At 37.8% G+C, this 26,509-nt stretch overlaps 1 protein-coding gene across 1 annotated transcript in view; it reads left to right on the forward strand.

The window, feature by feature from the left end:
- LOC136676260 (hexokinase-2-like) overlaps window positions 1-26,509 on the forward strand; it is a 64,417-nt gene that overhangs the window by 17,399 nt on the left and 20,509 nt on the right. The window contains exons 5-11 of the mRNA XM_066653118.1: window positions 355-450; window positions 610-709; window positions 892-1,075; window positions 4,358-4,519; window positions 7,131-7,364; window positions 10,129-10,433; window positions 21,303-21,451. Of these exons, the coding sequence (XP_066509215.1) occupies window positions 355-450; window positions 610-709; window positions 892-1,075; window positions 4,358-4,519; window positions 7,131-7,364; window positions 10,129-10,433; window positions 21,303-21,451 (1,230 nt within the window). The remainder of the gene's footprint in view (window positions 1-354; window positions 451-609; window positions 710-891; window positions 1,076-4,357; window positions 4,520-7,130; window positions 7,365-10,128; window positions 10,434-21,302; window positions 21,452-26,509) is intronic.

Genomic DNA, 26,509 nt, shown 5'->3' on the forward strand with positions numbered 1-26,509 from the left:
GATTCCCAAACGAGGAGGGTGGACCCATGTGTCCCTTAATTTACAACTAATGTGTGGTGTTGGAAAATGTTGATCTGTACTTTTTGTCTTATTCATTCATTATAAATTATGAGGTTTTTGTCAGTTTTCTGAAAGTCTGATGCTTAATTGGGCCAGTACTTCAAGGACATGCAGTGATGCACAAGTACTCTGAGATGATCAGGGATTGGGTTTGGGAGGCGGTGGGCTGGAGGCAATGGCTATCTGGAGTTCTTTGCACAGAATTTAGTGAGCCTTTGCTTTTCCCTTTCCTGTAAAAATTGTTGAAGCTGACTTTTGACCCATTTTCATGTTTGTGCCTTTGTCTCTCTGCAGAGTATTCTAGTGTCATGGACCAAGGGCTTCAAGTCAAGTGGAGTGGAGGGCAAGGATGTCGTAGGTCTTCTAAGGAAGGCCATTAGGAAGAGAGGGGTAAGAATACAGAAAACTCAAAGCAATTTTGCTGGCCCTCTCATATCAAGAGAGATTGAAAATGAGGTCAAGATTGTCTGGTCTAAGATTTCTTATGGTTAAGATTTGTAGTTATCAAAGTTTCCAAACTCTGCTTGTCTGCTTTTCTTCGTCTACCAGGACTTTGACATTGACATTGTAGCTGTAATCAATGACACAGTTGGCACCATGATGACCTGTGGTTATGATGATCATCACTGTGAGATTGGCCTTATAGTAGGTTAGTCATCTCTGAGACTTGCAAATCTAATTTGCATTCTATTTTTTCCTCTCTCTCTCTCTCTGTACTATCTCTCTACCATTTCCCCCTTTTCCCTCACCTTTTCTGTATTTTTAATGATCCATAGCAGAAGTGACATTACATCCAATAAAAATCAGCTGAGGTTTTCTGTGTTTCTGCAGGTACAGGAACCAATGCCTGCTACATGGAGGAGATGCGGAATATGGAGCTGGTGGAGGGGGATGAGGGGCGGATGTGTGTGAATATGGAGTGGGGAGCGTTTGGAGATGATGGCACCCTCGATGACCTTCGCACAGATTTCGACCGCGAGATTGATGCCGGCTCACTGAACCCAGGAAAACAGCTGTAAGTGACATACAGATACTTACATGGCATTGGCAACACTACTGAAACCTCTATTACCATTAGAGAATCACCAAACCACTCCTGTGTTTTCCGTCTGGTCAGAATGTCATTTGCAAAGTTTTATTGAATATAGGCCACCATTCCATTAGTGCTGGACAATGTGTACATCTCATACATTTTTTTAAGTGTATTTGCCAGGTCAGGTACTAATGTTGGATGATAAGTTCTCATTCACAAAGGTGATTGAACACACCCCAAAATTGCTTCATTTACACTTGGCATCAGGCAAAGTGATCTTGGGTAGGGATGCACTGATACTGAATTTTTTGGTCTCATATAATAACCGATAATTAGCACCTTGAAGTAGCCGATAACGATATTAATAACTGATAATATCATCTTTTTGAAATGAAAGCAAATTCACATTGGATTAAAGGAAAAAAAAAAAAATTATCATATGTTGTCATAGGACAATCCATTTCTTCAGCATTTTTACATTTCTGTAGTTTTAAATTTTATCTTTTAAATATATTAGTTATAGTTTATTTATATTTTTAATCAAATATTTTCTGCGGGTTCCTTATGAATGGTTTCTAGAGGTGCACTAATTAGTGCAGCACTGGGTTACTTTTGAAGAGTGAGGGAGAGAGCAACATAAATCAGTTCCAAGTGAGCGAGAGAGAGAGTGTATTTGAGCCAGAGTTTGTAATCGTTTATCATCAATAAATTCAGATGCTGAATGACTATATCCATGTTCATGTGTTTTATATAAGAAGGGCTTCTGGACTGTGGTGGCTGAGAGTATCTTTCTGTCATTTAACCTGCTGTATATGTATTTACACCACTATCTGTGTGTGTGTGTGTACTGAGTGTTGCTGATATTTTAAATTGCTTTTCACCACAGAGAAATTGAATCCCAGAAACTGTTATTTGCAGAAACTGTAAAAAACGTCCACACGGCAGAGAGGCGTCAGTGCATATTCAAGTTATTGGTTGTAATATCGGCTAAAATTCCAATAGCAGACCTATAAAAATAACTAAAAATGTACACATATCGGCAGCCGATTATATCGTGCATCACTAAACTTGAAGTGATGTACTGCTTTATTTAATACCATTGTGTTAATTATAGAGTACTAAATGTTAAGTAACAATTTATATTTATGGAGTTTAAGGCACAGACATTCAACGGTACCAAAACAGTTAGTATGAAGTAGTGGAAATGCACATATGTACAGGTAGAGAAATGTATAGGTAGTGTGGTTGCCACACAAAATCAGGTGAGGTTGTGGTTGCAGCCTTGTCTTGGCTCACTGATTGTGAGGAGATTGGTGGGTGTCCCTCCTGTGTGGGTTTTATCTAGGTTCCACCCACAATCTAAAAACACACGTTGGTAGGTGAAATGGCTGTGAAAAAGTGTCCACATGTATGTGTGTTACTGAATGTGAGTGTGTGAGATTCCTCCATTGTGTCCAGTGATCCTGGGTAGGCTGTAGACCAACAGCAACTTTATTCATTCATTCATTCATTTATATATATATTATCTTTAACCATTTATACAGTTCAGGGTCGGGGTGGGTCCAGAGCCTACCTGGAATCATTGGGTGCAAGGCAGGAATACACCCTGGAGAGGGCGCCAGTCCTTCACAGGGCAACACACACAGTCACATCTATGGACACTTTCGAGTCACCAATCCACCTACCAATGTGTGTTTTTGGACTATTGGAGGAAACCGGAGCACCCGGAGGAAACCCACACGGACACGGGAAGAACACACCGAACTCCTCAAAGACTGTCACCCGGAGCGGGACTTGAACACGCAACCTCCAGGTCCCTGGAGCTGTGTAACAGTGACACTACCTGCTGCCGCTGTGCTGCCCAACTCTGAATTTAAGTACTTTTACTTTACCCAAAAATGCTCTGGAGCTGTTGCACATGAACAACGTCACCATGCCCAGTGCTAAAAGTCCACCTGGGTCATAGAAGGCAGTGGTATTGCGTTAGGGAAGGCGATGCAAAGTGACTTTACACTACAATGTATGAAGGACAAAACCAGACTCCAGTCACAGGATATATATATATATATATATATACACCACCTGTGATGTCAGTAATATGACTGTCTGATATTTCACTAAGGAAATGGGTGGGACACTCAGTACAAACATGATGAGATGAAAACAGGAAAGCACAGAAGTGAAACAGTACAGTGAAAAATCCTTACAGCTGCCCTGCTTTAAAGTGAGTTATAAAAATTTCTGTCTGGATCAGAAAATCCCCCAGAAACCCTTTTGTTCTTTTGTGACTGCATGTTTAACTTTGATTCTATTTTTGACAGAAACCACAATTCATTTGTGAAGGGAATGAATGAATGGCACTAAATTAACAAAGTTTTTTTTCAGGGTTATGAACTGTGAATTGAAGGGCTACGTTACCTTTTCCCCCTTCATCACCTCTTCAGAAGTAGTTACTGTTGTAGATTGAAATCAGGTTTTTTTTTTTTGCTGTGTTTAATTGCTACATGACCATTTAAAACCACCCCCCTCTCAGTTTTTGAACTGGACACAGGTTCAATTTGCTCTCTGTCCAGGCAGTACTACAATGGTCAAAACTACTTGTCATTTAGTAAATGGTAGAATAGATATTAAACACCATTATTCCTGCCAAATTACAGTACGACTAGTTCTTAGTATTCCAGTAGTGACTTTATAATCTGTCCTCATCATCTAGTGCAATAAATATGAATGAATATTTATGTATTCATTTTCCTTATGCTGTTTGTTTGATTTCGTTTTTGATTAATTTTGTCATTAGAGGACCTGGAGAGAAGGAGGGGTGTCCAATCAATTCCCTTTTGTGTCATCAGCAACACATACACAAACACACACACTGGAGGGTTTTTATTTTATTATTATTATTTTTTTTGTGGCACACACGCACACAGAGACAGCATTTTTTTTTTTTTTAAACAGCTCCCATTCTTTTTGGTATGCTTTTAGCATTTCGATTACATCTACAATGTTTTATTTTTACTATTTTAACTGTCAGTCACAGAAGTTGGATGCATTGTCTGTAATTACCTTCACTATACAACTAAATATTTGGATCCTGCTTATATTCTTCTCGGAAGGCTTTATACTACACATGGATCACAGTCATTTAGCACTGGCCATAGTGAACTTGCTCATGTGCAGTTGCTCTAGGATGTTCCACTCTACACACAATAATTTTATTAAATGTTCTACTAAAACTTCACAAATTTTGCTTGTGTGCTCCTGTAGTTTTGAGAAGATGATCAGTGGGATGTATATGGGAGAGCTAGTGCGGATCATCCTGGTGAAGATGGCCAGAGAGGGGCTGGTGTTTCAAGGCCACACAACGCCAGATCTTCTAGTCACTGGACACTTCAACACCAGCTATGTCTCTGCCATAGAGAATCAAAAGTAAGTGCCCTTCAATACTGTGTGTGTCACATAGGATGTATTCAAAGAAGGTACAAGTGTGGCTTGATTTGCGTCATTGCTGAGGTCTTGCACACAATGTATCTTACCCTAAGAGAGGTCAGTGTGCATGTGGAGTAATAACCATCATTAAAAATGATGTTCCTGCTTGTTCATGCATGCCAGTTGTCGCACGTCCACTCAGATCATTAGGAGCTGCTTTCGATGTTGTGCATTCAATACCTGCAGCAAGGTCTCTACAGCTGTCTTCTTTGTCATCCTCTTCTTCGTCCTCTTCAACTTTTTTGTTTTTTTGCCTTTCAGTGTGATAAATGTGTTTTTTGAGAAGCCATCTGATCACACACTGCAGGAAGTGGCATGACTCTTTTAAAGAAGACAAGACCTTTTAAGGCTAGATGTTGACAGTCTGCTCAGCTGTGGCAGACAGCATGTGGCACCCCCCCCACGGTGTTTAGTGGCTGTAACCATGATTGCTTTGATTGATATTTTGCTGGCATTCAGGGGTGGCATGTTGTTGTCGTAGCATTACCCAGCGAACTCCACTGATTTTCCACTAACGCATACATCCGTGTTTCTCAGCAATCCCAAATACAGTAGCATTATAGAACCGACTGCTGATGCTGTTGCTGCTGCTGTTTATGTTCTAGAGTCTTATGAAAACGTGGAGTGTTCAGGAATCTCAAATAGAATCAGAGAAGGCCAGTTTTGTTTTCTTTTTTGATTTAGTTTTGATGTATTTTGTAGTAAATATTTCATAAGTAACGATACGTATTATGTTAAAATAGATCTTAAATTCATCATGTACAAAAATACACTCAATAACAGCATTTGTGAAGATGTATTGCATTAAGATGGCACGTAAATATCTCGTAATGGTTGGGTGATAATAGCGTATAATAAATATTACCGAATCAAATAGTTTTATTTATTTATTTTTCTTTGTCCACTAGGCTGTGCTGTAGTGGGAGTGATTTAAGTTATTTTTGACATAAAATTTTGGTATTGAATTGAGTAAATATGCCTGTTCATTTGAAAAAATATTCTGGGAAGAAGAAAGTTTTACAAAAAGGACATTGTCCTCTCCTGCAATTGATTATTCCTGATTTTGTTGACTTTGTTTTTTACTGTATCAGTATCCAGTTAAAGCACATGTTCCACTAGATGTGAATGTTTATGTCCTATTTCTGGCTTGAACTCCTATTCTTATCAGGTTTTTCAAAACTTATTTGGGGCAAATGCTGGTAATTATTATCAATGATGTGGAAAATATATTTAGAATAATTTGGCCAAAGACATCTTTGTCTTATACTCTTTAATTGGTGCCGGTGTACGGAACCCATCTTCACTTTGTAGCACACTTTGACAAGCAGTGAGTTCATGCCTCTGTTTCTAAGTTTCACCAGTTTAGAAAGTAAATAAAGAGCGTTCTAAGAGTCTAAAATATTACAGCAGTACTGTCAAGCTGTGCAGTGCTACTGAGAAAGCTGTTTTTTTTCTCTTCTAACACTTAGTGTTTCTTAATTAGCTGTTGAGCTGAATCGAATGTGTTAACTGAGGTAGAAGGATAAACTCTGGAGGACTAACACTGCTATTTAAAGATGCTGTTAAAGGGGCAGAAAACAGCTCATATTATGGGAAAAAATGTGGTATGTAAATATTGTTAAAGATTTTAAAAGTTCACTCAGCACTTTATATGTAGGTATTAGGAATTTTTAAAAAATGGTTTAAAAAATGTTTTTAAATTCACGTTTTTATACTCCTCTAAAACAGCACTGTAAAAAGTTTAAGATGATGTTCAGATTCTTTTAAATTCATACATACAAATCAACTTGCAAAGTGGACTTTTAAAATCTCTTTAATATGTACAGGAGCTCGCTCTTGACCCACCGGGACCCTGAACTGGATAAGCGGTCACAGATAATGAATGTACAGGAGCACTTTGTAGTTCTACAATTACAGGCTGGAGTCCATCTGTTGCTATGTATACATTGTTTGTCCTCTTTCTTTCACCCTGGTCTTCAATGGTCAGGACCCTCACAGGACCACCAAGGAGCAGGTATGATTTTGGTGGTAGATCATTCTCAGTGCGCCAATGACACTGATGTGGTGGTGCTTTAGTGTGTGTTGTGCTGGTATGAGTGGATCAGACACAGTTTTTATAGCCCTCAGTGTCACTAGTGGATTGAAAGTAGTCCACCAACCAAAAAACATCCAGCCAACAGCATCCTGTGGGCAGAGTCTTGTGTCCACTGATGAAAGATTAGAGGACGATCAGCACAAACTTTGTAGCAACAGATGAGCTACCATCTATGACTTGTACCCTAGAGGATGTAGGATACAAAAAATACACGGCAATGTTTGGTTTAAAAAAAAAATCAGTTCTTTTTGAAAATCGTTCACTACTCTTTGAATTTGAATTTTGTTCTGTAGTGCATTAAAGTGAGTAATGAATGGACTAGTGAGTAGGGAGAATAATCATTGTTTTAATGACAGTTCTCCACTGTTCACCACATGAGGTGCATATTCTCAGAATAAAGCTGTTTAATGTGGTTAAAATGGGCTCCTCTCTGAAGTGTGTGTTTGTGTTTTGCAGGGATAAGGAGGGTCTAGTGTATGCAGAGCAGGTCTTGCGAGGCCTGGGGCTAGATCCCTCTCCTCAAGACTGTGTGGTGGTCCAGCGTGTCTGTCAGATAGTGTCCACTCGTGCCGCTCACCTGTGTGCAGCCTCGCTAGCTGCCGTCCTGCGACAGATCCGAGACAACAAGGCAGCGGAAAGACTGCGAACCACCATTGGAGTAGACGGCTCTGTCTACAAAAACCACCCACAGTGAGTCTGACCCAATGCCCAATAATATAGTGGACTTCCTTTTTATTAATCTTTATTTGCATAGCACATTTTACACATGCAGCTCAAAGTGCTTTACAGAAATTACAGATATGATAAAAAATGAAAGAGTAAATACTGTAGAGACAGTTAATGTCATGATTTAAAACAAAAAAAGAAAGTGACTTTTATAACAAGCACATTTATTTCATATTAAATCAGTGTGGTTTTAACTGTAAGGTTAATTTAATGTTATTCCATATTTAATTTAAATATATTGAGTATAATATGTACATACTAAAGTTTACTAGTTAATTAGATAGAATAATGTATAAGTGAGTTCTTTATTGTATTTTATACTGTATTAAGTTTGTACAGTACAGTCTATATATTATCCCTGTCTAAACAATAGCTGGTATCTCCAAGGTAGTAGCTTTTACAGGAGAAGGTAAACATATTTTAAATGATGACAACAGCTCTCTAGCTCTTTAATTACTGTTCATATTCCTCCATTTAATAGCATCCTCTGCTCTTTCTTTCTTTTTCTTCATACATTTCCCCATCTTTCTTTCTTTTTTCTTTCTCTTTCTATCTCTTTCCCTGTCTTTTTTCTTTCTTTATCGTTCTATTGTTCCCTTTTCTTTTTTTATTTCTTTTTTTCTATCTTTCCCTTTCTTAATTTTTCTGTCATTCTTTCCCTTTCTTTCTCTTTCTTGATCTATTTCTTTTTTCTTTCTTTTTCTTTCCTTCACTTTCTTTCTATCACTTTCTATCTCTTTTCTTTTCTTCTTTCTTTCTTTTGTTTCCTTTCTTTTTTATTTTTTTCTATCTTTATCTTTCTATCTTTCCCTTTCTTTCTTTTTCTATCATGCTTTCTTTTCTTTCTTTCTTTCACAAAAACTGTCCATCCCTACTCAAAATAATACAAGGAGGAACTGCAGTGACCAGGGCATGTGCAGCCATTTCTCTGCAGCTGCTCATCAGCTCATTAGGAGCCATTGTGCAGTGATGATCTCAAAGCACAACACTGAGCCAATCAGCAGACAGAAACAGCGTTACGAGAACTGATGGTTGTAATTGGAAATACGAAGCAAGGTCCAGGGCTCTAATGAAAGATTACAGGAAAAACCTGGGCTGAATTCTTCTCCTAATCAGCGTTATGGGCTAAAAATCTGTACAAATAAACAAATCTATGAAATATAGCTGTTTATAATTTGTTCAGTGATCAGTGTGGACCATAGGCCATCACAGCCACATGCTGTCTTTCTTTACTGTGCACTTATAACAAGGTGGTCTTTTTGAGAACCACAAGACACTTTACCACTTTGCCTCAGTTCATCTTAAATGAGCTTGGACTTGGAGAAGGTAGTGGACATGCATTTTTGAATTTGATCTTTTTAACTTTTTAACCCATTCAGTGATTTTTTCTATGCATTTCCATCTGAGTACCTGAATATCACAGGTAGCCAATAAATGATTTTGGATCTTGTCCCTTGCATATAGATATTCTCTAGATTCTCTGAAACGTTTAATGATATTATGTACGCTAGATGAGGAAATCTCAAAGTTATCTACAATTTTATTATATGACATTATATAGTTCAGCATTGTAGAGAGCTGCCTTAGTGTTGTGACAGCTCAGGAAAACAGGCCGTCATTACTAGGCTACCACCAGCCGCAAAATTCACTGGCTAATGAGCATCTGCTGTTGGTCAGAAGAATTACAATGCCTCAAAGCTGAGAGGGTGAGTGTAAGCACATGCTTCTACTATGACATGTTTTTTCCCGATCTGGTGAAAACAAAATATTACTGGATGTCTTAACATGCTTAGAGGAGAATAATATATGCAAGTTTTTTTTTAGCATTCAAGACATGGCAATGTTGGCATCTCTCATTAACCACAGTGAGGTCTGGACCAGTTATGCTTTCTTGGTGTGGAATGACTAGGTCTTGACCCAGGATTGAACTTGATGTCTCTTGTTAGTTGGAGCAATGCTTAGAAACCTCTTTTTTTTAAGTCATTCTCAAGAAATAAATAAGACCTCATTGTAGTTAATCTTTATTTATGAAGGAGGAATGATGATTGTTTATAAACCCCAGTGTTCAGAGCTAGACATGGCATTATCTACTTCTTTAACTGATAATTATTTTACAGCAGATGTGTGGAGTTTCATTATAGTCTTCAATGTGTCCAGTATTCAAAGAGTAAACCCCTTGTTTGTTTAATCTTCATACAAAAGCTTGAAACAACATTTGCACCTTTGGCAAAAGGATGACTTTAAATGGACTCACCCCACCTTACCTCGCTGAGCAGCTACATACTTGCATCTCTGCTCGGTGTCTCAGGTCAGCTGATCAGCTGCTCCTGGGGGTGCCAAGGTCGAAACGTAAGCTCAGAGGGGATAGAGCCTTTTCAATTGCTGAGCCGAAATTGTGGAATAGCCTACTATTATATATGAGGCAGGCTTCCTCACTATCCATTTTTAAAACTTATTTTAAAACCCCTTTTTTTTTTAATCCTTGGCTTTCAACCCAGCATCAGACTTTTGCTTTGTTTTACTAGTTTTGTTTATTTATTTCTCTTTATTGTTTTTTTTTTGACTCAAACTCATCTTTAACAAACAACAACATTATGTACAAAGTGCTCTTTAAATAAAGATGAGTTGAGCATTCTCTCCCTCTCTTTTCTACTTTCATTCTCCTCTCCATAAATACTGTTTTTTATTTTTCTTTCTTTTTCCTAACAATCTCTCACTCTCTGTTCAGGTTTGCTCGGCGGCTGCATAAGATGGTGCGACGCTTGGTTCCGGACTGTGATGTGAGGTTCTTGCGTTCTGAGGACGGCAGTGGGAAAGGTGCTGCCATGGTAACAGCGGTGGCCTTCCGCTTGGCTGAGCAGCAAGCTGAGCGCCAGCATGTCCTGGACACGCTGCGGCTGAGCCGGGACCAGCTGTTGGACGTCAAGAGGAGGATGGAGAGGGAGATGGGCAGAGGACTGTCAAGAGATACCCACCAATCAGCTTCTGTCAAAATGCTGCCCACATATGTCCGCTCCACACCTGACGGAACAGGTGAGATGGTGAACAGAGTGAATGCGGAGAGTGTGTGTGTGTGTGTGAGAAAGTCTAGATGTATCCTTAGTGTGAGAGATGGAGAGGGTGTGTTTACAGTGAGTGTGCAGAGAATGAGAGGTGAGAAAACGAGAGAATCTCTCTCTCTCTCTTTCTCTCTCTCTCACTCACATTGTACACCTTTGTGATATAACCTCCCTGGTTGACGCTTTGTGGTCCTGGGGTCAGAAAGGAAGTGGCATCAAATTCAGCCTCTGAGTTTGAAGGGTTTTGGAAACTCTTTCCTCATTCTGACAAACTACAACAAACAACACAGGATTCCAGCTGATCAAAAAGCCCCTCGAAAAAGCACAGATGAAATATCTGTCAGTGTCCAGAATAGGAATGTCTAAATTATCACATGTCACATCTATATCATATGCAGGCATTTGTATAGATGTCAGCAATCATACTTTTAAGTGACATCAGTGTGTACAATTGAATGGGGGCAGGGTAACATACAAAACATAATATAGCTACCAGCCAACCAACCAACATTCACCTGATGCACAGCTCCACAGAGAGGTGCGTACGTCAGCATGTCTGAGAGCCTCCGTGTGCTATGCTAACCCCTAAAACATAATATATCATGATAATATATATGGCTTTAATATTTGATAATTGAGAAAATGTAAAACCAGAGAAAGCAGTGAGCAAGTGAATGGAGAACAGAGCAGAGGGAATATGGCTGATGCGATCAAAAGGGAATCATGAGTGAGGAAGCGTGAAGGATAGAGAGGCACTAGTCCCCAGCAGCCTGAAAAGGAAAATTCATGGAACACTCTTACCCTTAAAAAAAAAAAAAAAAAAAAAAAAAAAAAAAAGATTTCTGAGAAGCATTTCTTGAAGCTCTAATGGACACAGACTTGAAAAGCATAAACCTGAGCTTTAATAAAGAAGAGTGTGGGGCCTGTACAGAAAGCTTGGTGTTATCGAAACATTATGAAAATGAGAGAAACGTGGAACAGCACTTTGCATTGTGAGGCTGAGTGACCTATAGCAAAGTACTGCAATTTGCCTTTGTCTTGTCACCACCACATTTCACACTCAAATGTGCTAAATAGGAAAGCCCTGTGGTCTGTGTAGAATAAAATACAATTCACTTTATACATGTGTGGTTTGATAGTTACTTCACAGTTACATGTAATTACATGTTTTAAAACTGAAGTTTTCATATACATTTAAAAAAGCTGCAGTATCTTTCCCTGTTCCAGTTTTCCTTTTCACAATAAGTGAGGCAGCTTTGACACTCTGCACTCATTTGATACCGCTGCACTGATTTTAAGAGTAGTCAGAGATTTAGGAAGTTGCAGTTTCACTTTGTGCATATGTTCTTGCAATCTTCAGCAGGTTTTCATATGTTTAGGTTTCTGGTTGTCATCTACACTTGTGGTTGGTTTTAATAGTTTACACTGGGTGGTGCTAGCAAAATCACCAAAATAATTTTATTATTGTTTAAAATGAGTTAAGCTTTGGACTTGATATGAGGCTTGCCTATGTTGACTTGAGACTTAATTTGACACAAGATTCGAATCATTACTTGACTGTATTGACTTGGGACATGACTCAGTGGGTTACCTCATTATTGACTGTTCCAAACAGTAAATTAAATTCTGTTTTGTCTGTTGCTTCATTAAACCAGTCGGCCAGTCAGTTGCTTTAAGAGCAGCTTTCTTCATATTTTCTATGATTACAAGGCAAAAGGAGAGCATGCCAGTAGATTAGCTTTGCAGTCCACGTGTTTCTTCATTTATTGCTAAAAATAGAATAAACAGTGATTGTAAAAATTGTAATATATATATATATATATATATATATATATATACCCTTTATTTACATTTATCTCTGCTCAAAAAGTGATTTCACCAGCGATTTATGCTGTTAAAAAGTTATGCATTTAGTACAATGCGTAAAAACAGGAAGTAAACAGACTTCCTCTGAGCTGGTACTGGGGGTGACAGCGTCAGGAGAAATTTTCAGCTTTTCCAAACCCAAGATCATTTTTCCCCTCAAGATTTGGTGAACTTGTCCAGCAGATACAGGGATTGACTAATTTTTACTTTTTACTTCCCATGGCAAGTTTATTGGTGTGCATGTGTGGTTGTCTGTCTTTTTTTTTTTTTTTTTTGAGTACACCTCAAAGCCCTAAGAGGAATTAAGAGCCTATCCTTTTTTGTCTGTGCCGACATTCACCATGCGGAATGACTTTGTAGATTGGAAATTCAAAGGGAATCTCCAGCCGTAATGCAGGAACAATAAAGCATCCTTGAACTGAGAGATGAATGCATGATATATAGATGGGGGTCTTGTGCCTGAGGGATGCAACCTACAATGACTGGAGCTTTTGAAAAGCATAGCTTTAAATAGGCTGAGAGTGGAGGTGCAGACTAGATAGTTTAACCATCTATTGGCTGCCACACCTTTAGCCTTGAGGAAAGAAGGAGCGCATATAAGAAGACAAATGAGAAAGTGAAGGAATGAGAAATATTGGAAAAGAGAGGGAATACTGTGCTAGCCCCTAGTCATAATATATTCCATAAATTTGCACATTTTTCTTACGCTGCACACACATTCAGTACTGTGAACTGCATTGGTGCTGCTGTCTTGCCCGTCAGTTGTGCCTTGTTCTTTTGTATTTGTAGTAATATATTGTATTGTTTGTGTTTACAGTTGTGTTCTTTGGTGTCACATCTTGTTTTATGTTGATCCAAAGCCTCTTGACTTGAGGTAGAGCAGCAAACTGGGTAATTGAGAGTGAGAGAAGTAATGCAGGAGGGTGAATAAAAAGCAGTGTAAATTTTAAGCAAGCGAAAAACAGGGGAGAGGGGGAAGTCTCCTGCTAAATTATACTGCTACATATTATATGGGTCATAAACAAAACATCTCTGCATGCCTTAAATGGGTGTCTAAAATGTGTATGTGCATCCTGTTTGCTTATGGGCAGATAGACTTGCCCTGCTTTTGGCCCTTTATCCCTGAGGTTATATGGGTGGACAGGATGCGCTTATGTGCTTATGTAATCGTCTTATGAAAAGCAGGAAATGGGACAGTGTCTGGGGAGTTGTGGAATGTGGGGTCTGGGTTCTGTTTAAAATTCCATTACCATACAATGCCATCACTTGTGCCAAATATGCAAGGAGTTTGAATTGTAAATGTCCCAGAACAGACCCTGCAGAACAGTGATGTGTCCTAAAGATGGAGACCACCTGTAGGCAATGGAGATTACCTGCAGATATTTTTTTTGTCACTGTGCCACTAGGGGCTTTGTCTTCCAACTGGACTGGTGCTTGTACCTTATTTATTTTAGCAGAGCCTGTTCTGTTCTAAATTCAAATTATCTTATATTGCATTTGGATATGAATTATTAGAAATTTTTGGGAGATTATTTGACAAATGACATAACAGATCTGACTAGAGCTTAATATGTTGTTGGCAGAAAAGGGAGGTGTGTCTCACGTGTTTAGAAATAATCTTGATTAATTTCCCCATACTTACAAACTTGGATGAACTTGTGTAAAGGGCGGCATGGTGGCACAACAGGAAGTGTGGCTGTTACAGACAATGAATGAATGAATGAACTTGTGTAATCTTCTGTAATTAATATTATATTTTACTTACATAATAGATTTTAAATTCATTATTCATTATGCCTAGACCTAAAGCAAGCATAAATGATTGAATGTAAGTTTACCCATAGAAGGGTAGGGAGATGATGCAACATAATGCATTTGCAAACTAGAGATAGGAGTGAAAGCTTTGACCCTGTGTCTTCATTCCTTTGGTTTCTCCTCAGGCTTGGGTACTCTGTGTTAGTCAATGGCCATAACAATGGCAACACTTCTGGTTAGGCTTTAGACAAATTTTGGCAAATTTCTGAGAGGATAAATGGTTTCTAACAACTTTGTAGTTATAATTGGCCCAGGGGAAATTCAGAGTTACCTGGTGGCTTTAAAAGCTATGAATAGTGTTTTGAAGTGGGCCTCCATTATACCCTTCTCTTCTTCCCTCCATCCTCACTAAGACACATCATGTCGTTTATTCGCAAAGTAACGAGTAATAAAAAGAAGAAGCTGTGGTGCTCAAGATAATTTTGTACACTTAGCACATTTGTAGCAATCTTCTCCACAAGCATTACAATGGATCACAGATTATCTATTTTCCCTGTGTGTGTACAGCTTTTGGGAACAATGACAGACAAAATACAGCTATTTTGACTCTATAGATTGTTACAGTGAATGTTTGAAATGTATTGTAACCTCTTTTCTGAATTATTAATATGTCATGAATGAAGAATGACCTATTTTATCTGGAGCATTATTATTTAAATTTTTTTGTATGGAAAACCAAGTTCTAAAAGCTTGGCATAGTTGCTAAAGTCATGTTGATAACATTATTTTGTTACAAATCATGATTAATCTCAAGTTAAAATGCTAGAAATACCTTGTAATTTTGAGTGGAATTAAACAAATAAATATGCAGTATTGTATGCATGACAAACTCACTAGAGGAAACAATATTTTTTGTAATATCTCAGTGTAATCAATTTTGAATTAGTTATTGTTAATTATTGAGTAAATGTTTCAGGGAGTACTTCAACATCACTATATTCATGAATGGCTCAGTCATTTATGAGAAAGGATAGGATACTGTAATAGTCTTACAGTTAAATAACAGTCCTCAATGTATAATTGCAAGGAATTTGGGGAATTTTAGAACCTACAGTCCATAAAAATATTAAAACATTCAGAGGATCCAGAGAAATATTTGAGTTTAAAGGGCAAGGCCAAAGGGCCATCTATAACAGACCAGGACAGTTGAGAAGCCGAAATGCTATGTCCAGCTGATCTCAGATCATAAAGCAAAATATCGACCGACAGCTTGTACTCGTAAGTTAATTTTCCCTATTATCACAACTGCCATGACTCAGCCAGAGAAACTCATCTGGTGCTGTAAACCATGATACTCAAGCACATAGTAAAAACTGGGATTTGTTAGAGGCTCATTTGTATGTTCTAGTCTCATCAATCCTAGCATTACATTTTCCTGGCATTCTGCTAATTAACATTTATGGAAACATGCTACAAATGTGTCATAGCAGCCATGACATTGCTTGTACACATGACAGTCATGACAGATTTTGCTCATTAATAGAACATTGTCAGGTAACAATTGCTGATTTCCAGAAGCCCTATTCAAATGTTTGGGCATATTTGGTTTAATCACCTCTTTTGTTGATGATGTTAGTGAAAATGAACCATTCTTGGCATTTTTCTGCACAGTATTTTAAATTTAGATTAGATTTATTTATTTTAGATTAGTTTTCCCCTGATATGTCAAAACCAGCAAGTAAACCGTAATTAAGCATTAAACTGTGTAGAAATTTGTTCTTGTGTCAGGGTCACATGTGGGGCTCAAACCCTCAGTGTAATCTCTTCCCCTTTTTCCTTGGGGACCTGGAAGCAGCAACACTTAGTAAGCCACAGACTGAAACTAGAAGGACCCAACCACAGAGACCACAGATGGTTTTGAGCTAAGAAAACAATGGCTCTAAGCCAAAGGGTTCCAAGCAACAGAACTCCAGAGAAAGATAAACTTTTTATTTTGGAGGAAGCTTCAGAGAAACCTTAAGAGACAGGATTGGAGGGGATTGGTCAGGCACAAGCACAAGAGAGAGAAGGAAAATCCTGCAAGATATACTTGGGAGTTTTTACTAATCTACTGGCCAGCCTTGGAACGGCGCTCAATGAGGAGAACTCCATGAACTCAGTGGAGCTACGTAGTGGAGCTTGGCCAGGTATTAGGATTGCTGAGCATAGTTAAGAAGTTCTCTGCCCTAATCTAGGAGTTGGGGAAAGGTCTCCAAGTTATGTGAAATGGAAATGTTAACATTCATTGTGTAGTAGTAGTTATATGCCATTTGATGCAGGTGCGCAAATTTTAAGGTTTATTGAATATCTGCTATTGAAGTAATGACATGTCTTTCTCATAGGACGCTAGATTACATGAACAAAATCAGTCATGAGATCAGGGGTGCCCAAGCTTTTGCATAAGGATTGATATCATGTTTTTGTCATATGGTGAAATTAAGCATGTAGTTGAGAAGTTCTAGACCACTGCAATCCTTGATTGCAATACACATAAATGGTGATTATAGAGTTTAGTTATGTAATATTTGTTGTAGAATGGAACACTGAAATATTTTAACACTGCTGTGATGCTCTGTTTACTTGGCCCTGCAAGAGTGTGGCAGAACAAATAATTTATAATTAATGTAAAATCCTGCTTTAACCCTGTCATTCTCTGTCAAACAATGTTGAAACTGAAACTGAGAGAACCTTTTGGAAGATTTTGGGCCATAATTTCTGTGTCACTTATTTTCACTGCTTGTGTGTACATACACATTTCCGCACAGGTCTTTATATATTTATTTTTTATTATAGACTAGTTAGTGCATTCTCATGATAAAAATACAAAAAACATATTTTGGTGCAGCAGGTAGTGTCCCAGTCACACAACTCCAGGGGCCTGGAGGTTGTGTGTTCGAGTCCTGCTCCCGGTGACTCTCTGTAGGTGTGTTCTCCCCGTGTCCGTGTGGGTTTCCTCCCACAGTCCAAAAAACACACGTTGGTAGGTTTTGAGATTGGCGACTCAAAAGTGTCCCTGTGAAGGACTGGCGCCACCCGCCAGGGTGTATTCCTGCTTTTCGCCCAATGATTCCAGGTAGGCTCTGGACCACCCATGACCCTGAACTGGATAAGCGTTTACAGATAAAGAATTAATGAATATTTTGGCTTCTTGTTGTTTGTTTTGAGACATGGTTAAATGGTAAATAGAGAAGTGGAAAATTGTTTCTGAATTGTTCCTGAGTTCTTAGTCAAACCTAAACACACATCTGCTGATACCATTATGATTTTGATATTGTCAAACATCTCTTAATGTAAACAAAATTTATAAACCATAAACCAAAATTTTTAAACTTAAGTCTGGAGATAATTTATAGAAAACAGTCAATTTAATTTGCAGTCACAGTGTGGATGAGAAAAACTGCACTTGGATAATTTCCCCACATTGTTCAGCTCTGCCCATAGAAGGTTTCTTTATAACGCATTATAGGATTTTAGTGAATGTCCTTTTAAATAGCCCTGTGTATATTGTATATTAACATGCATAGGACATGAAAGTTGCACTAGTCTACCAGCGTTTCATTTTTATGCTGATGACATACAGCTGTGTCTTCCCATTAGACCCAATGACAATGGATCTTTTGTGTTTCTCAAGAATTGTCTTGAGGATGTCAAGAAGTGGATGGCTGTTAATTTTCCACACCTGAATGAAAGCAAAACAGAGATTATCTTTGGCATTCCCCATCTCATTAACAATTTTTCTAATAACCTTGGTCATTTGTCATCATGTATTAAGTCTTCAGTGAGAAATCTTTGTGTTGTCTTTGACTCAGACCTCAGATTTGACAAATACACTCTGTGGTTAAGAGTAGTTTCTTAAAGCTTAGAAACATCGCAAAACTGAAACCCTTTCTCAGTTTTTCTGACCTTGAGAAAGTCATTCATGCATTCATCTCTTCATGATTAGACTACTGTAATTCTTTTCACATTGGGATTAACCAGTCTCTATTGCAAACTTGACAGTTAGTCCCGAATGCTGCATGTAGATTCTTGACTAGAACCAAGAAAAAGAACATATTACACCAGTCCTCGCTTAACTTCATTGGCTACCAGTTGAATATAGGATACAGTTTAACAGTTTAAAGTGGTTGTAGTTGGTTTTTAAAGCACTGAATGGTCTGGCCCCGTCTTGTATAGCAGATCTGCATACATCCACAATTGCGCAGTGCTCGCTGAGATCTTCATCGCGGAATTTGTTTGCCACTCCTAGGGCTTGTCCGAAACTCATAAGGTGATCGGGCATTTTCGGTGTATGCCCTAAGACTTAGAATAGTCTACCATCCAGTATTCGCCAATCTACCTCTATCTTGATTTTTAAATCAGGTCTAAAAACTCACTTATACAAACTTGCTTTTGAACAGTGAGAGAATGTGATAACATGGGGTGTTGTGGTCATTTGATTTATCGCATAGGTGTTTCTTATGTGTTTTATTTCTTGTTACTTATTTTAATATATGCTGTTTATCTGATATATTTTCGTTGTATTTATTCATGTGCTGTCATTAGCTGTTTTGTATGTACAGCACTTTGGTCAACGCAGGTTGTAAAGACTGCTTTATAAATAAAGTTTGCTTACTTATTTACCTACTTAAAGAAAAACTCAAGAAAAACTAAAAAGCTGAACCTCAGGGATAAATGTGAGTAAAGTGTCATGCATTGGTTCCAAACTCAGTTTATATTCTGCTCTGCCCTCTTAATGTTTTTAACAGGAATTTAAAACCTGTTAGCCCAGGTCAGGTACTCTCTTATAGAAGCTGCTTTGCATTCAAAGTTGCAATGAATAAAAAAATATGGAACCAAAAATTTGACCTTATTTTGGTGGGGATAGAACTGTTATGATGACTTTCTATGACAAAATGTATGTGGGGGCTGATGAGTCATATTTGGAGATTTTTATGTTCTCTAGTAAGTTGCAGGGGAAAAACTAGACTTTTGTTAGGGATTGAGCTTTACCACATTTAAGATATAACATCAAATATAAAGTCCAGATCTAAAAGATTTAGCCAGGCAGTTATCACCCAACAAGGCTTAGGATTACTTTATCAGATTTGTTTTGGATGCAAAATGTCTATTATTTGAGCTTCTGTAGCGTTGTAGTTGTGTGTGTTGTGTAGTTCCTGGTACCCTTGTACATTACAGAGTAGCCTGCTCAGTTGCATCTTGATTATTAACATGTATATATTTACTGTAATGTTATATAAATGTTTCCTAGTCCATGCCTTCAAAACCAGCTTACATGCTCTGTGTTAATGGGCTAGAATCCAGTAGTGTCCCCCGCCCCTCTTTCAAATACACCTTGTACATAAATACATATATATATATATATATATATATATATATATATATATATATATATATATATATATATATATATATATATATATATATATATATATATATATATATGTGGCGGATGCTGGTCTTTCAAGGAGGGGAAGCTCATTTTCGGCCTACATCATAAAATGTGACAGTTTATTTAAATGTAAATTCTACCCTCCATTCCTTTTCAAGAAAATGATCTGTGACCCTGTCGTACCAACAAGGCCTCTTTTTCCAGGGACTTGACTAGTGTCCTCTCAATGGCCAGCAGAGCTAGGCTGCTTAAACGGCCTTGGCCCATGTGTAGTGTGTCCGCCTGTTAGTGCTTTGTGATGGTGGAGGGGCTCAGCAGCACCCGCTGGACAGAAACTGCGATAGAAGTCAGTCTCCAGTAACAAGCAGCTACATAAAACCCCACCAGAAATAGAAGCTTGATTTGTCGCTAGTCGTTTTTAACAAAGAAAATGCAGCTAAGATTAAGAAAGTCTCTGGTTCAACTCAGAACAGAGTGAAAATGTAATGCTCCCACGGATCTTTACACCAAAGGATGTCTGATTCGCTCATTTCGCTGTCAATCAAAAAGGGATTCAGCCTCAGACAGATCATCCAATCATCATGCGGAAGCTGAGTGTCCGGGCCAGCCGAGGACAGCCCACTGCCCCATAGACCCCCAGAGACGCTGAGCGTCCGATGGGCGGGACAAAGCCCAGCATTTATCCAATGACTCTCGTCTCGTTTCGCTGCACTTCGCTGCTTCGCTATGGAACTCTGTGGACGCTCAGCGTCGGCACTGTTTAAAGCACCGTGAAGCTACTTGAATGATTGAGAGGAAAGCCGCGTCTTTACCAGTGATAAGAAGCTGATTCTGAACAAAAGTTGAGCACGTTGTAGTGCATAATTATTCAATGACATGTACACCCAACAGTATATATTTTTTCACTTATTTTTTGACATTTTAGGGGAAGCTGAGCTTGCCTTGCAGTCTTAGAGCAATCGCCTCTTTTATATTTATATATATATATGTATATATGTGTGTGTGTGTGTTATTAATAGCGTTCATTATCAGTACCAGGCTAGAGTGTTTTAAATTAAAACAATAGATAATAAATAAGTTATTTTGTTAATGTATGAATACATCTATTGGAGTATAGGTTCAGGCTACTTTACTCTCCTTTGCTGTCAGTAGAGACTGAAGTTTTTATTTTTGGAGCTAGCCCAGTGCTGTTCATGCAGTGACTGAATCTTGACTTGGAAAGGGGTAAAATGTCTAGTTTCATGTAAAGCCCTTTAAAGTTATATATAAAATATTTACCACTGAAGTGATTTCATGCTCAGTTACATAGGAAAAGCCTGTGTTGTCTGTGTATACACGTGGAAATAAGATTTTGCAAGAATACTGAATTAAAAGGGTTGTACTTTATAGAGTACCCCATTCCAATATCTGATTTCCACTGCTCTACAGTGTTCAGAGGGTCTGCTTGCAGCTTTTCTCTCTTCATAGAAAAACATTAGCTTAACGTCACCATGATCATTCAACATAATTTCCGACCTCAATAAAGTTAATGTGGCTTAAATCTGTCAAATACTCACTGATATGTTTCAACATGTAACACGCTTTTTCAAAAAAGTAGAAACTGTTAGTGTCTTCCAATGAATACACCTGATTTTATTAGAAATGTTAGATGAGCAGGTGTTGACAGATTTTGGAGAAATTTTTAAACACACGGTTTGATTAGGATTAGCTGAAGTTTGCTAACATTTGTGTTTCAAATATATACATATTTCATAAATATATGTATTAAACATTGTCTCTCTCTTTGTTCTATAGAGCGAGGAGATTTCTTGGCTCTGGATCTCGGAGGTACAAACTTCAGAGTGCTGTTGGTCCGTGTGCGCAGTGGGAAAAGGCGAAGTGTGGAGATGCACAATAAAATCTACGCAATCCCCCAAGACATTATGCAGGGCACTGGGGAAGAGGTAGGGTCACATTTAAATTATGCCTCTATGTCAGCCTTACACAAGAGAGTATTGAGATCATAAAAGCATAAAAGTCTTGAATTAGATTCAGGAGCATTAAAAAGGGCCTCAGGTGCTGGACTGAAGGTCTTACACCTCATATGTTTACATTTTTGTGATTAGTGAAATCATATAATATATAATTAATTGATTATTACATTAGCCTTAAAGCTGAAGAAGAATTTTTGGATACCAAATGCATGACAAGATTTATTTTTTTATTTGTGGTTAAACTATCATTTAATTTAATGAATACTGGCTTGGTAAATGATGGCAGTGCTGGGAACACTTTGGGTTGCTCATTGTTTTCTCATTACTCTCCTGAATAGTGTTATAATTGCTTGGTTAATTGAATCTAGGTTTAGGTTTTTCTGAGCTAGAAAAGTGACAAAGCAGAATTAAGGGGTTCTTGTCAGAATGGTCAGAATTGGAACAGGTAGATGAGTTAACCGGAACAGAATGTTATTTGCCTTGGTTAAACTGAAAGCTTACATGACTCCTGTTCCTGTGGTAGCTGTCCTTAAAGTGCACCTTTATAACACTACTTGAAAATCCATTAAGGTGTACTTGCATGAAGTAGCACCAGTCTTCAACATAAATTATGTAACTTTGCTTTTTACAATTAACCTGTAACTGTTCAAACCAAAGTGCAGCATGAGAGTAACATAACCACATGCTCCGGATCTGAGTAGCCACTCAAAGTGAAATTACCCTCCGGGTGTGAAGTGCTTGTGTGTGTGTTCTGCTTCCAAAAGCCCCCAAGTGTATTATTTCTCAGCCTTTCCATGTAAAATGACATATTGTTGCTGCATAATGCTAGGAATCCAAGGGCAAATTTGGCAGAAATGTAATAGTTTATTTTACACTGACATTAAATGTTTAAGCTATCTACAGTTCTTTCGTCATGAGTTACAAGAGGCTTATTATATGTCTTTTTCACCAGTTCATTGTTCTTAATGAATCATTTGTAACATGCCTTTGGTCAAAATACAAGTATTAAAAAGCATAGCCCCATGACTAGTTTCAGTGCCTGTTCCTTTATATGAATTTTTGGTGGGCACATTTATCGAGAGTGTCACTGATTTTATGCCTTTTACAGAAATACAGCTATTGTTTTGTTTGGAGACTTATTCATAGGCTTTTATTGTAGTAACATGAGTTTCCTGCCCGAGCTGGGATTTGACTAGACTGAACTAAGATAAGGGAAAATTTTGTAACTTATTGTAGATTTTTCACTGAATTGTTCCTTGATATGACAGATCATTGTAAATTATCATGTTCTGACCTGGGGGATATCTCTCAGCACAGGGGTGACACTCTTTTGCATATGTGCATGAAGCCGGTAGGAATCACAGTCTTGTTGTGTGTTTGAGTGTTAGCAAACAAAACAACCGAGCAGTTGGTGTTCTCCTCAAAGCATATTGAGCTTTGAGCATTATATGCATTGTGTTAGCAGCCTGTCTGGAAGCAGTGTGGCTGGCTTCACATGTTTCAGAGGAAGCATGTATTAGCTTTTGCCTTCACATCTTGGCTGTGTTATGTGTTTGGTATTGTCCAAGAAAAGTACAATGAAAACAATTAGTTGTACTCAACCCTTATAATATCTCCATTTGCAGAAAGTTTAGGACATTCTGAGAATCAATTCCCTTTCCCTTTCCCGTTTTTTTTGTAACAGTAATGCATAAAAAAATATTTCCAGTGTTTTACTGAACAACAGTTTCATGTTGTAAAAATAAACAAATTTTAGAAATTGATACATGCAACACACTCCAAAAATGTTGGGACAAAGTCCAACTACGATTGATTAGTTTATATAATTTTCAACATTTTTATCTTAGAACATTCCATAATAAACAGGTGAATTGGTAACAGGCAAGGGGGTCTTCAAACACAGACTCACTTTTTGCAAGCAAAGATGGGTTTTGACTCAGTATTTGGGCCAAATATTGTGAGAGTTATAAAACAACATTTGAACTGTTCAATGCAAGATTTAAATATATTTCACTGTCTACTATATATAATTGTAAAAATATTGATTTTTAAAATATATTATATATTTTGTTGAGCAAAAGTGTTTGAAATGCATGACATCAGGGCCCCTTGGCTTCATTCCATGAGAAACTGAAATGGTTCTGTAATAAACAAGGCCAAATGGGCTTTGGAAAAACTTTGTCAATGCTACATCAAGAAGTACACTCTTGCTGCTTCCACACGGATTGTGGCATTTTCTAAATATAAAGGTTTTTTGTCTGAGTTTTTGCCTGCCATCCAAATGAAAAAAGCTTTTTAGGTCACTGAAAATTGAATTTTTCTAATACCCTCTCCAAGGTGGAGATCTCTGAAAACACTGGTCTTGTGTAGACAAAGAAAACCAGCTATTTTTGGAAACACAGCAAGCCTGGCAGAAATTCAAATTGGTCCTGGCTCTCTATATAGTCAATTCTATAAGATTTCAGATTCCCACATATGAATAAATATATCTGACACTGCATTAGAAATGTATAACACACTATTACTAGATAAAGTAATTTCGCTTGAATATTACACAACATTGGGAGTGTACTATACTTCGTAGTGTTTTAATGTCTCTCTTCAAGAGGTACTATGACCCCCTACTGAACTGCAACTACATTCATATTGGTCTGCACAGGGATATTTTCAAACCTGAGGAAGGAATCCTATAATTTTATAAGTAAATAATTAAATCAATAAATAAACAAATACATACACGCACACTTTTTTTAATGCATTTGAAAATAAGTTCTCACCTATGGGCAGCCATTTCAGACAACAGGACATGTGTTCACAAAGCTACATATTAGATTCTGTTGTATTCAGTTATTGTCTGGAGGATAAAAAGCGCTCAATTTAACATCATCAAATCAGAAATTGGTTTGCTTCTCCCCATTAAATTAACAGCATTTCAAATAACCTAGTATTTAATTGTCATGTGAAGATTTTATGAAGAAAATTGCTGTCACTTTTGGCTACAAACCTTTTGTGGTCACCTTTGTGGAGTGCGTAGGTGTTCTAAGAGCATATGAAAAACACGTGAGCAGAAAACCACGTCTCTTGCTGGCCTGCATGGCTAAAATATTTGCTTGTGCTCCTGAACTGTGAAATGACGTGCTCCAAAAGCATGGTTCCTCACTGCTTGATTGTTTGTATTCAAGCAAATTAATGAAAAGCAGCAAAGAGAAGAAGCTTCTTCCTAACATTTTGTGAATCTACAGAGAGAAAAGTGATGTATAGATTTGTGTAATCGATTCACTGTTCGTATGGAGTTCTTGTTAGTTTGTGTGTGTGTAAGCATGCCAGCTATATTGAGCCCCTCACACAAACGATCCCAGAATCATTTCTGATTGTGGACTCAAGTTGGCCTTTCAGAATAATTACATGTCAATAATATACATATAGATATTCCCTCAATAATTTGTCTGACCTCAGGATTGCTGTTTGTATTTGCTTGTTTGTTGACTGATATAAGAATGAATGTCACAAATATTGTAGCCAGTTGAGCTATTCAGATGTCTGGATTTCTCTGGTCTCCCTGTTCTGGAGCCATTATATGTATTTGTTCAAAAAAGTGTGGTTTTGTCATTTTTATGTTTTATTTATTTAGGATATTAAAACATTTATTTTTATTTATTTATTATTATTTTTTTTGTTAAAATGCATTTGCTTTTTAAAGGGTTGTAATTCTATTATTATGCCATTATATTATCACTATATCAATACCATATATGGTCTAAAAATGACTATATTCTCTATTGCAGTTACACATTGTTGCCAAAAGTGTTCACTCATCTGCCTTTGCACGCATATGAATTGAGTGACATCCCATTCTTAATCCATAGAATGTAATATGATGTCCGTCCACCCTTTGCATCTATACATCTTCTGGGAAGCTTCAAACCTCCTGGGAAGGCTTTCCATAAGGTTTAGACACTGATATTGAATGAGAAGGCCTGGCTCACAGTCTCTGCTCGAATTCATCCCAAAGGTGTCAGGTTGAGGTCCGGATTATGTGCAGGCCTGTCAAGTTCTTCCAAACCAGGGCTGGACTGGGACAAAAAAAACTTAATCAGCCCTGACAGTTTTTGCTTAGACCTGCCACTCATCTTTAGCGGAGCACAACCGACTAGTCATTTATGTATGTGTTGTATATATGTTTACTCGCTTTGGGTGATGATTTAAAAATGCTTGCATTCTAGCAGGCTCAGGATGGGAAAAGTAGTCTAGTCTCTCTTCTCTCTCCTCAACTGCTACCTCAACACCCTGGCTTGACTAGACAGGTAGAGAGGGAGAGATTATTATGATTTATTAAATTGTTAATTGAAAATTAAAAATACAAGTATTTGGAAAAACCTAAAAAAATCTAAACCATCAAAACACTAGAATATAGGACTATTCCATTAATGTTTGGAGCTCTTCCATCTTATTTCCTTGGCTTTTATTTATTCAGCTCTATTCAGTATCTTAAGGTTACAATTTTATTTTTTGGTAATAATTGAAAAATGCTCATGGGCATCCTTTCATTCTATATCCTGATTGGTTCAGTCCATTGTTTATATTGAAGATGGACCAATGGGATTCCCTCTCTAAATTGTGGGCCTGTCTGTTGGAAGAATAAATAAAATGGGGGAAGTAAAAGATCCTGGACTGTTGGTCCAACCAGAAAAAGCCCGATTACCAGTCCAGCCCTATTCCACACCAAACGCTGTCACCCACATCTTTGTGGACCTTGCTTTGATCACTGGTGCACAGTAAGATTGGAACAGGAAGGGGCCACCCCAAACTGTTCCCACAAGGTTGGGAGCAAGATCCAAAATTTCTTGGTATGTTGGAACATTAAGAATTTCTTTCACTGTAACTAAGGGGCCAAATCCAACTCCTGAAAAACAACCCCACACCATAATACTCTTTTTCCAAACTTAAGTCTTGGCACAATAAAATCAGTAAAGTACCATTCTCCTGGCAACTGCCAAAGCCAGACTTGTCCATTGGATTGCCAGACTG

Source organism: Hoplias malabaricus, chromosome X2 (assembly GCF_029633855.1).
Source record: "Hoplias malabaricus isolate fHopMal1 chromosome X2, fHopMal1.hap1, whole genome shotgun sequence".
Taxonomy (NCBI): Eukaryota; Metazoa; Chordata; class Actinopteri; order Characiformes; family Erythrinidae; genus Hoplias; species Hoplias malabaricus.